This window comes from Hirundo rustica, chromosome 5 (genome assembly GCF_015227805.2).
Source record: "Hirundo rustica isolate bHirRus1 chromosome 5, bHirRus1.pri.v3, whole genome shotgun sequence".
Taxonomy (NCBI): Eukaryota; Metazoa; Chordata; class Aves; order Passeriformes; family Hirundinidae; genus Hirundo; species Hirundo rustica.
The window spans coordinates 48,825,354-48,837,324 of record NC_053454.1 but is presented as its reverse complement, the minus strand read 5'-3'; the positions used below and the strand labels follow the sequence as shown (position 1 = coordinate 48,837,324).

At 37.4% G+C, this 11,971-nt stretch overlaps 1 protein-coding gene across 1 annotated transcript in view; it reads right to left on the bottom strand.

The window, feature by feature from the left end:
- Positions 1–293: 293 nt before the first annotated feature.
- LOC120753463 (centromere-associated protein E-like) overlaps positions 294–11,971 on the bottom strand; it is a 37,403-nt gene continuing 25,725 nt past the window's right edge. Inside the window, exons 35-45 of the mRNA XM_040065718.2 lie at positions 11,759–11,905; positions 9,006–9,218; positions 7,601–7,810; positions 6,878–7,087; positions 5,546–5,767; positions 4,702–4,905; positions 4,007–4,119; positions 3,409–3,506; positions 2,699–2,858; positions 2,033–2,295; positions 294–1,234 (exon numbers count right to left, since the gene is read on the bottom strand). Of these exons, the coding sequence (XP_039921652.1) occupies positions 1,137–1,234; positions 2,033–2,295; positions 2,699–2,858; positions 3,409–3,506; positions 4,007–4,119; positions 4,702–4,905; positions 5,546–5,767; positions 6,878–7,087; positions 7,601–7,810; positions 9,006–9,218; positions 11,759–11,905 (1,938 nt within the window). The 3' untranslated portion in view covers positions 294–1,136. The remainder of the gene's footprint in view (positions 1,235–2,032; positions 2,296–2,698; positions 2,859–3,408; positions 3,507–4,006; positions 4,120–4,701; positions 4,906–5,545; positions 5,768–6,877; positions 7,088–7,600; positions 7,811–9,005; positions 9,219–11,758; positions 11,906–11,971) is intronic.

Below are 11,971 nucleotides of genomic sequence, written 5' to 3'. Positions count from 1 at the left end.
CAGTGGAGGGCATGGAGGGGAGGAAAGGGAAGAGGATCTATGTTTTAGACTTCAACCATTTTTTGTAGACTCAAAGAATTAAATAAAAATCTCACAACGGGAAACTTCTGCACAAGTAATTGCTACAGAAGACTACAGAGGACAGAAACAAGAAGCATAATAATGATGGAAATGATGAAATTAGTATAAAGATAGGAATTTGGTAATTAGTAACCCGTAGATAGTAATTTAGCCATTGAATTTTGTAATCAGCATCCTTGGATCATAGCACAATCAACAGCAAAACCATTTTTACATATTTAACACAATTTTATTGGCAGTTTAAAATTTCTTACATAAAACATACAAAATGTAGGTCTCACAATACAGATAAGTAGGTTAATAAAATAGTCCGTCTTGCCCAAATGATCTCATTTGTTTTCCCCTCACTAGAGAAGCAGAAGAGTGTTAAGTCCATTGCCTACTATCAGAAAATATCCAATACACAACTTCAGACAGGTATATTGGAAAATGATGCGAAATTCAAAGTTACTCACAGTACCATAATTGGGTGATCTGCAGAAACTTTTAAGAGGTTTAAGAGGAACCCTTGATTGTGTGCTCTACAAACAGAAGATCAGTAACTTCGGTTGCAGTGTCCAAACAGGTCAAGATTGTGGTGAAAATGCAGTTTCTGTTAGCTTAAATAAAGCATGGTATAAAACCCACATACTAAGAAACAAAAAGAATATTTCTTGCCAAGTCAACAGCACTCTGAAGATACAAATACCAACACTCCAGAAAAGGGCTGTTTTAGGAATGACAGAATGTAAAGTTTGAGACTGAGAAGTTTCACAGTAGATTAGTTTGTGATCCATTCCTTTTCCCATTTTTTTTTTTCTTCGATACATTAGCTTCTCTTTGTCATCAAAAAAATCCTCATCAAAGCCCCAGAGTAGAACATCAGCAGATCAGCAGGTTGTGGGGCAATGTCTGGTTTTCCATTTTTGTCCTCATATTCCAGCTTTCCCAGATGGGGGAAGTAAAAACTCCAAGAAGATGGAAGAGGCTGATGGTTTTTAACCTGAAGCAATTTTTTTTTGTATATGCAGATGCTGGCTGTAGCCACTGTAAGGGCAGCTTACAGGAGAGCATCTTTACTGGGTGCTACAATCAGGGGCTTTATCTTTGTCTGAAGTCCCAAACAAGCGCTTAAGATGTTCTTCTGTGGACTCTGTGCCTGCAGGTCGTGTATCTGTACATAAGACAAGAACATTAAAGCCTTTCTCAGACAAGCAGCAGGAATACAGTGATTTAATCTTGATTAGTGTTTTGTATGTCAGCTGTGAAAACTTCCCTCTGAGGAGCTTTGTGTTGTTACTGTGCTATTACCAAGTTGGCCATCACAAAGCCAGTCATGTTCTTTCTGGAAGTCTGCTACTAACACCTCAAAATCTGGCTACTCTTCAACATGCCTGCTGGGCCCTTCTGAAAGCTGTGAGAAACATGAGGGCAGAAGGTCACTCAAAGTCAGCAAGCCAGATAGAAGAAATCTGAAGAGAGGCTGAGGAACAGAAGTTATCATCAAAACAGCTATTATTCCAGCTGGAGCCAGGCAGCGTAGCAGATGTAACACCAAAACTTAAAGTCTACTATCTCAAAAAACTTAAGAGAAAAGTTAACCAGCAATTAACTTTATGTATTTTTCCCAGAAATCTGTGCTTAACTAATGTAAAGCTAAAAAGCAAAACATTTTAGAGCACCAGCTATCTAATAACAATATTTTGTTGATTCACTTTTAAAAGTCACTCATCAATATTTCCACAGCAGAAAAAGAAAAAAAGTTTGTATATTCTTCAGTGGGTAAAGAATTCATTTTGGTATTTTGATTCTGTAGAACATACAGAATCTTCACCACTCAGATGGTCAGCTTTTCAACAGTCAGATAACAAACCACTCAGGAAAACTGTTATCATGCAAGTTTCAGATCTCGGGCCACCCCTTACACTTTGCATCTTCAAATTTTACAGGACACTACTGCTATGTTACGTACCTGTTAGCACGCCCAAGTTGGAATTATCAAAGAAATTTGTTGGACAAGTCAGAGGCAGAGGCCTTGGTAGGTCCTGAGTCACTGTTTCCTGAGAAATAATTTCCTTGGAGGGTGAAGGCATTTGCTCTTTAAAGAAGGAGGACACTGCCTTCTTAGGAGACTTCGGTACTGTCTCTCTAGTAGTTTCTCTTGAGCATCGTTCTCTCCATTTTAGTGCTCTTTCTTTCCATTTCCTGAGCTCCTCTTTCAGTTCATGTTCATCACTGCAAAGAAAACAACCCCAGCATTCAGTTAAGAAAAGTTTAAAGCAGTTTCCTTAAGGAAAAAACCCTGAAGAACAGAGAGCTTTTGTATTTTCAGATGACATATCACAGACATGGTAATACAATAGTTGTGTATCTTGGTTTCAGAGGATTTTTTTTTAAGCTGAAATTCCTTCCAACATACAGTTAAAGTGTATCTTTCAGCACTTAAGAAAACAAGCAATTTAAAGTTCAAAAGGCCTTTATGACTTTCTAAGCCACAAAACTAGCTTTAAATAAAAAAGTTTATGATGTGAAATCTAAAATTAATGGTTACTCACTTCCATAGGTCTCCCAGAAATACTAATGATGTACATAAATACAATAAATGACTTGACATGTTGCTAGTCAGCTGTCCACTTACCTCAGTAGAAGGTCATTTTGTTTCTTTAGCTGCAAGTTCTCTTTCTGTAGCTTAGCTTGTTCAGATTTTAGAACAAGTATTTGTGTGCTCTGCACAATACCACTGCCACCACCACACGTAAGGGGCATTTGGGATTGCTGAGGATCTGCTTCTGTCAGCACTAGAAAACAGATTTATACTTATGTGTGCATGCATTATTTGGAGAGTGTTCAAAACCAAGCCAATACATTTTTTAGCCTATTCCTTCTTGTGGTCTTTTATGTGAAACCTCACTGGGTTTCAAGTGCTATTACAATAGTTACTCTTTTTCTACCCAAAATACACCTCCCAATATTCATGTTGCCAGCGAGATACTAAGAAACACGACAGATTGTTCACTGGGCCATTTAGAGGTAAAATAGTTATTGTTCCAGGTATGTCAAAGCTTTGATTAGAACTAGGTATCCATATGTCAAGGAAAAGGTGGCAACATGAGCTACCACCCCTGCAGCTTATCGCTCCACAAGGGCAAACGTGGCTGGAGGAAAACACAGGAACTGCCGTGATTCATATGCAGTTAATGGAATCTACTTCCATCTCATCTTCCAGTGCACCCAATTCTCCTCATACCTTTTGAGTACAAGGCCTACATCTCAATCTGATCCTACCCATATAACCTCAAAACTCAATGTTTAACGTGAAAGAATGCCTTCTATTTATCTTAAATTTACCAGTAACGTCTTGCTCCTGGTGTGCTCTTCTCAGTTCTTCTTTTAGTTTTGTTAACTGTTGTTCTCGGTGTTCTGCAAGGGCTTTATAATTAGCAAGTCTATATGAGGCAGGAAGGGAGGGTGAAAAAAAGAAATCAGAAAACCTCAATTTAATAGTTATTACAGTCTCAGTTGAATTCCAATGAGTTATCAAATAAAAGACACACCCACCTTTTACAAGAAAAAAATATATAAACCTGGCTGTCAGTTAGATTTTAGGTGAAGTGCACCCAAAAGTTGGAATAATTATTTTTGATGTATCCTTCTCTCTAGTGAAGTCGAGAATACTTTCAATTATTGCTTTGCACTTGCCTTCTTTTGTCAGAACAGTTATTTCATTTATAGCTGAACATGGTTGGTTGAGAAATTTTGGTAGGTGTATAGGGAAGAAGCTTTGTAAGCAACCCAAGGTGCACATAGATTTTACTTTAACTACCATAAAAACTTACAACAACTCAAGATGAATGCTTACTTCTTCTTATGTGGGAAAAATAAAGGGGGAAGTAGAAGCTAAGAATAAAGTAGTTTAGAACTGTAAGAAGATAAAATTTGAACTTACTTCACTTCAAAGGAGTTGGATTGTTTAATTCTTTCCAGATCATATTTTACCAATTGTGTTTTGAGATGGTCAATTTCTTCTTTGTACAGCTCAGCACCTTTATCTAATTTTGCCTGAAAATGAAATATTTAGTACAAATAAGGGGTTGTTACTCAGCAATGAAATTAAGGGTTGTTTCCCTTGTATCTTTCCTATGACTAGATTTTGCAGGACAAGAGCAGGAGTGGGAAGTTATTTTTCACTAAGGTGGCTCACATGACCAACTAGCACTATGGTAGCACTTAGTGTCCTACTCTGTATTACATGCAACCATATTTTAGCAAGTTTTGCTGACTTCTGTGCAGCTACAAATATGGGAATTTTAAAGTACCATGCAAATATATCCCATTGAGTAAATACCTCATGCTTCAGTTTAAAGTTTTAAAATATTTAAAGTGCTTCAGAAATGCATCACATACAAGTGACATTTCGTTTCTAGTATTGTAATATGGATTCTAAATGTTGCCACTGAAGGTTGCATTGGTAGAACGTGAAACTACCCGCTAAACAGGCAAGCGGAGTGTTTTACTCTAGGAACGCCATACAAAACAAATACATTGACTGTGGAGAGCTAAGTTTCACCTACAACTGTTGACAAGCATGCTTTATATCTTTCATCACAAGAGAAAGAGAAGAGTGAAGATTTTTGCTCATACCTGAAGACTCTGCTTCTCTGTTAAGGCAGTCCTGAGGCAATTATCCATCTCATTCAGTTTGGCTTGCAGTTGGGCGAGCTCACTTGTCTCTGTTCTTATTTTTATCTGTGCTTGTAACTTGTTTATCCTGTCATCTCTCTCTTTGACACTTTCTCTGACTTCATCTATTACATTTTTTAACTTCTGAATTTTTACTTCCATAGCCTATTGAGATATATCAATCAATCAGTTATGAGCAGTTCTGTCAAAAGGTAGTAACAGTAACAGCACATGGTCATATTCTTGGCAAAAATTACCTAAAACCCAAACCACACAAAAAAATCCAACACTAACAGGCTCTATGGCAGCTCTTCATATCCAGGCCACTGTTTTGTGTCACCTTTTAATAATCTAAAACACCCAAGTCTAAGAAAATAAGTGCTTTGGAGAAGGGTAACTGTGACAAAAAAATAGAGAAAAAATGAGTTCTCCGTTCGTGTGATAAAATAGAGAATTCTTCTCCAGCTTCATGTCTGACATAGTGAATACCATATACTTACAGGAAGCACTAAGAGAATCATCCTATTAAAGTCAATACTTCAAAAGCAAATAAAAACATTTAATATGCATTTCTAAACTGAAATCTATTCATGGACAGAAATCAGGCAATTAAAATAATCATCCTACAGGTAAGAGCTCAAAATTCCACTTTGGAAATAAAAGAGCTACTAAAATAAAATGTACTCTATTTTTACTGTGGTGGCATAGATTTACAGTTGCCATCAATCCTTATTTTCAGTTTGGAGTACTCTCCCTTAGAAAGCAAGCATCAAAGGAGTTTTCCTTAGAAACAAGTATTGGTTACCTTTTTATCTTGTTCTGCAGCCTTTACTTTGTTATGAAGCTTGTAATTTTCTTCTTCTAATGCCAGACTGGCAGAGCCACCAGGGGCCAGTTTTTCTTTCAGGGTGTTTAGATCCTGAAGCAACTCTTCATTTTTCTCTTTTCTCTGTTTTAATTCAACATCGGCATTTTTACTATAATCAGCAGTTCTGGCATCCAACTCTGAAGAAAGTTCAAGGAGTATCTGAAAATCAGTAGCATCACACAGAATAATTTTTAATAATTTTTTAATCTGCTAGAAGTATGACAAGTGAAGAAACTGGAAGTACCTTAGCCTGTATTATTTTCACATTCTTGTTTCAGTGCCCCATTTGTAAATGCTTGCTGTCAGAAATGGTATCATTATCACTCAAAAGAACAGTTTCATTTCCAGAAGAGAGGGAGGCAAGAAGGGGCACAAGAGAAGATGATACTATATTGCAGGTTTACCAGTATTTCTGCATTAACTCAAACTCTAGTATTAGAGAAACAAAGGAGCTATATTGGGAAGACTTGTTGAATGTCAGCCACAGAATGCCATAATTATTCACAGATTTTTTTACTAGAATGTATTAACTGACTAAAGGAAATTAAACCTAAACACTGGACTATTCTAGAAACCCACATGTTTAACATGTCAGATAAATAAAAACTTCACAATTACCAGGAAATGACAATGTTTGCGAGATTTTTGTTTGTTTGTTAAAATCTTTGATCCACATAGTATTAGGGCCAGGGCATTCTTCCAGAAACCTTGCCAACACTGTGAAATCCCAAAGAAGTCAAGACTGACTATTGACTCTACAAAAGAAACTTTTTTAAATAGGCTAAACATAAGATTTAATCAGAAAGATGAAATCCCGTGAAATCCTGTTCATGATGCACTAAACCCTGAAAAATCCTGTCCAGGTTTCCAAATGAGGCAATAGGTAAGCATAAGAAAGAAAGAAGTGTAAATATAAATTTAACTGTGTTTTAAAAATTGCTATAGTGGTTTTGATAGAGTTTGGCAATAAAAGCAACATTTTCCAGAATTAAGACTAATAAAACCCCAAATAAACAACCCTACACCCCGCCCATTTATTACTTGGAAAGTCTTTTAGAAAGCAAGTTTCCAACTTTGCTAGATACATGATACATGAGGAATCTTTAAAAATCTTTTAAGTATTCCTACATCTTATAGTTAAAATATGAGTAAGTGCTGATAATAAATGAATGATCATTTAAAAGTCTTTTTTGTCTTTTTTTTCAGTCATAGGCATTTGCAGAGCACCTACACAAAATACATTTCTGATTCTGTAACATTTAATTTTACCTTTACTTTAGGAGTCCAGAATTTAAAGACTTGCAAAAGTCTTTCATTATCTTTCTTTAGTTCTTCTTTCAGTTCCTCAGCATCCCAGTGAGTTCCTGAACAAGCTTCCCAGAACTGTATTGTTTCTTTTCTAGCACTTTCTTCCTGCTGTAACTCTGCTTCTATGAAGAGAAGCTCATGTTCCATTTCTGATACATCTTTGAGAATGCTCTTAAAAAAAAAAGAAAAAAGGAATTAAAATTTAAATACTGGTTTGAATATCACATGTCTAAATATACCTTCTGTCCTCTCAGCTATCAGTATAGTAAGGAAGTCTGTTTTAGCATCTAATTATCATATAAAAGGAGTTTTGCTAGACTTAAAATTACACCCTACTGGGAAAGCAAGAAGACAATTACATTCCTGGGCCAGGTGGAAGGGGGGAAAAAGTGCTTATTAGTAAAAGTTTATTCCATTGTTTTAGAACAGGTCATCTTGTTATGGGATAATATGTACTGTAGAAGGCAAATAAGCAAATAACATTCCTGCTATTTTCTAACCTCTTAATTTTATTTTCACCTGCTTTATGAAGCAAAATCCTCCTATTTTAGTAGCATAAAAAATAACTCTATTCCTTCAGCCCCCTTTAAGTGAAGTTTTAACAGATAAACCCAAAGCCATTAGATTCCCACCACCACATGGCCCCGTGCTTTGGAATAGGTCTTTTATTTTCCCAGGTATTACCTCTGCATCCAAGTGGAAAGTCTGCAGCCCTTCACTGCTGTTTAACTCTTGAGATGACACTTCATTCTGCTTCAAATTAATCTTCTTGAGACATTGAATCTGGGATTGTAGGTGATCTTGTTTTCTCTTTTCCTCAAGGAACTCCATTTCATACTTGTGAACAGTAGTGTGATATTCTCTTTTCTTTGTGCACACAGAACTGAACAGAAGCTGTTGCAAGAGCACAGGATGTATCAGTTTTAAACAGGATGTATCTGTTTTAAAATGGTACACTGCATCCAGCAAAAATACAGTATTTTATAATTCAATCTGTTTACCCCCTGAGCCTCTAAATGTCCAGGATAACTAACACATGACTAAGAAAATCAGGTTCACAAGTGCATTATAGTAAGTAAGCCTTTTAGCTTAGACAGCACTTTTTCAGGATGCTACTTTTTGTAGACTCCAAAAAAAGCCAAGGAGTCTAAAAGGGTCTAGACAGCCTTCTAGAAATCTAAACTTCAAAAAACAAAGCAAAGTATTCTTGGTTATATTTATTTTCTCCTAAGAGTTGTGAAAGGTGTAGATGATCTATGAGAATAATGTGACCAGGCTGATTTAAAACTTTTTTCTAGCACAGCTTGCCAGTTGAATCTTAAACATCTTTAACCGTGAAAGTTAAAAGCCAATTATGGAAAAAATTAAACCTAAAATGGCTGCATTAAGTTATAAAATGAGGCTCTTCAGAACATTAGTTCAACTCCCAAGTTTATGGATATTTATAGATATGACTGACTCTCAAGAACCTCACCCCTCTCTTCAGGCCTGTGCATGTTTCCTTGCTCCAAAAAACTCCCAGCCCTTAATATTTCATGGTAAATAAATATTTATCATTTACTGTACTTCTGCATATGCTAACAGGAATTCTTTCCCAACTACCCTTAACCTTTTCGCTGATAATTTTAGTCCAGCGGAGAAACTGATTCCAAACTGGAGAAGATCTGCAAGGCTGTAAAATCATCAAACCACTTGGGTAGTTTTGCAGAGTAAGCATGCATTTCCAAGCTATCTTGTATGTCTCTTTCCCCCACAAAAACATGCATACTTAGTTTTTTATTATTTGATTTATAGATTATAGAAAGAAAATTTCATTTTCCAATTAAAATGGAACAATATTAATGAAATAAATCTGTGCAAAGCAACTGAACTACAGTTACAAAGTTGAATTTACATAACTAGAGTTCCAGTTTTCTAAGACTGTAAAGCAATTACTATCAACTTATTTTTGCCAATGTATGGATTTTCAAAACTCAAAGCTAGAGTATATAAAATCTTAGCTGTCACCATTGAGAGCTTATTAAAAAAACCCCAAACCCAATTCCAAGCGATATGAAGCACCCACTTATTCAGCATTTTAAGTTGGTACCTTCAATTTGGTCAATAACTTCTGGAGACGAGTGTTCATTTCCTCATTTTTAGTCTGAAGTGTTTTGACTTGTTTACTCTGTTCCAATGTAAGCTGAGGCAGTATCACAGCTATCAGTGCTTTCTGACAATTCAGTTCACTCTTGAGCTTGAGAGACACTGTGGAGAGACACTCATATCTCTTCCCCATATTTGGGAATTTCTCAAGAAGCTCCTAAATGCAAGTGAAACAAATTGATTTGTTCACAAGAAGGAAAAGTGTAGTTAGCTATAGACAGAAACATAAAATAAATTACCTGACTCCAGGACTCACCCCTACAGCATATACTGGTTTTATAACAGGAAAAGTTATTATGATTAAGACTTTGGCTTTGACTTGCCACAGGGATGTGACAAAAACACTAATCCAGTCACAAACTCAGATAATGTCTTTGTTTTCCAGCAAGTGATTTCACAAGCTCAAATTGTCTTTGTGGTTTAGATTTCCTGGCCACATCAAGACTTGTAAATCAGGCACGAAAAAAACCTATTGCTTGTTCACAAGAAGGCCAGCTGGCCTTCACTCAGGATGGACTCCCAGGTTTATCTGCTTCTCCTTTCCTGAACAAAAAGGCTCATGAAGTGGGTCCTAGTAGACTGCCATGAAAAGGAAGGTGTGAACAAGCAGTGAGCAGGCTCAGTAGTGCTACAGGCTTGAAGACCCAGTAAACTTCAACTCCAGTATCATGTTTAATTATGTCTATGTTATACATTTTAAAATAAGTATAAAACTCCCCTGACATACTCCCTCCATCATTGGTTCTTAGTTGAAAGAACCAAGATTGACCAGTTTTCTGAACTCTTCACCTCACAGTAAAAACACTGGAACATTGAGAAGAAGCAGACCAGATCCTATTACAGAATTCAGAAGGAGAGTGCTCTTAAAAGGGATCAGCTGATGCTAACTTCATTATGATTTAACTTTATCTGTTGTGCTGGTATTTTGTTTTCCATTGGATTGTGGTTTGTAAAGAAATTTCTATGTTGTTGTAGTAGAGTTTGACCTCTTTGTAGTTTGAGGGTTTACAACCTTACAGGGTTTGTTTTGTTGTTTATTTCTTCAATGTAATTTGGCGCTTTAGGTTCGCGGGGCTTTGTTATTGGTGGTAGTTTACTTTTTCATTGTAATTTAATTTCTTGTCTGGGTGCCAGATGTGCCAATGCAGAGCGACGCAAAGTCCCCAGGCAGCACAAAGGAGAGCTCTTTATTGCAAAAAGCAGGCCTTTTTAAGCAAAGAGCTGGTTATCACTTTGCATAGTTTTAAGGCACAACAAGCCCAAGTCGACCAACCAGCATACACCATGTGTGGACATGATGTGGACATATGGCAGCCACACAGCACATCTCTCACATCTCTCAATCCCTAGTCCAGCTGAGTCACTATCTTACAGTTCCCTTCTACTTAGCCAAAGTAGCAGGCCTGAGCCATGATTTTACAAGGGTAACAAGGCCCTTATTTTATAAGGCTTTATCTATATGCAACAATACATATTCATAAATCCTGGTTTATTTTGGCTTTCAGTAGGTTACTGGCACTTCTTGCATCTGTGTAAAAATATACTCAGGATAGCTAACTAACAAAAGGTCTGAGGAATTCCTGTTTTGAGGGCAGAAGCACTTGAATGAAGTTAATTTATTTGACACCAATTTAGTATTTGATGAGGAATAATGGACAGGAAGATCTGAGGGGATTTCACAAAACCAAAATGGGAAAGTGCTTCTAATTTGAGGTTCAACAAGGGGATCTGCTGGGTCACAACACCCCCCATGCAGTGCTACAGGCTGGGGGAATAGAGTCTGGAAAGCTTCCCAGGAGGAAAGGACCTAGGGGTCCTGGTCAACAGCTAGTAGAACGTGAGCCAGCGTGTGCCCCAGCAGCCAAGGCTGCCTAGATTGTGTCAGGAATAGAGTGGCCAACAGGACCAGGAAAGGGATCGGCACTAGCAAGGCCACATCTCAAATCCTGTGTTTAGTCCCAGGCCCCTCACTACAAGAAGAACTTTGAGGGCCTGGGGAGTGTCCAGAGAAGTGGAATGGAGCTGGGGAAGGGTCTGGAGCACAGTTCCTGTTGAGAAGTGACTGAGGGAGCTGGGGGTATTCAGCCTGGAGAAAAGGAGACTGCGGGAAGACCTTATCTCTCCACACCTGCCTGAAAGGAGGGTGGAGCCAGGTGGGCATCAGTCTCTTCTCTCCAGTAACATGTTATAAGTTGCCCTTTCATTAGACGGAGAGGTTTCAGCTGGGTATTAGGTAAAATTTCTCAATTGAAAAGGCTGTCTAGTACTGAACAGGCTGTGCAGAGAAGTAGTGGAGTCACCATCCCTGAAGCTATTTGAAAGATGGATACATCCGGCACCTAGGGACACGGTTTAGCAGTGATTGTGGCAGTGCTGGTTTAAGGGTTGAAATCTATAATCTAAGAGGTCTTTTCCAACCTAAATGATTCTATGATCCTACACGACTAGTTATTTTCATTGGGGCTGCTGGACAGTAATGAAAACAAGTCAGGTGTTTTGTGAATATTAAACTTCTCAGTTGACACGAGATGTGCAATCTCTGAACAACAACAGCAAATCAACTGATCCCATGGTATGCAGCATCTTAGCAAGATATGCAAACCATTTTATACATAATGCACAAAAGGCTTATGCTCCATGACAACTGTCATTAAGTTCCTATGTTCATCTTTAAAACAAGCAGAAAAACAACCTTACCTTAAGTTTCAAGGTTTTTTCTTTCAAGGTGTCATCAGTTACCTGCTCTGCAGTATCCACTGGGTTTACCTGAATGGACATATTATTCAGATTTCTCTGCTTCAGTTGTTCTAAAGCATCTTCCAGTTTTGCCTTTGTTTCAACACACTAAAATAACAGCACACGTATTTAAGTACCATTCAAGATTATGAGTAACTCAGGCATGCAAATTGC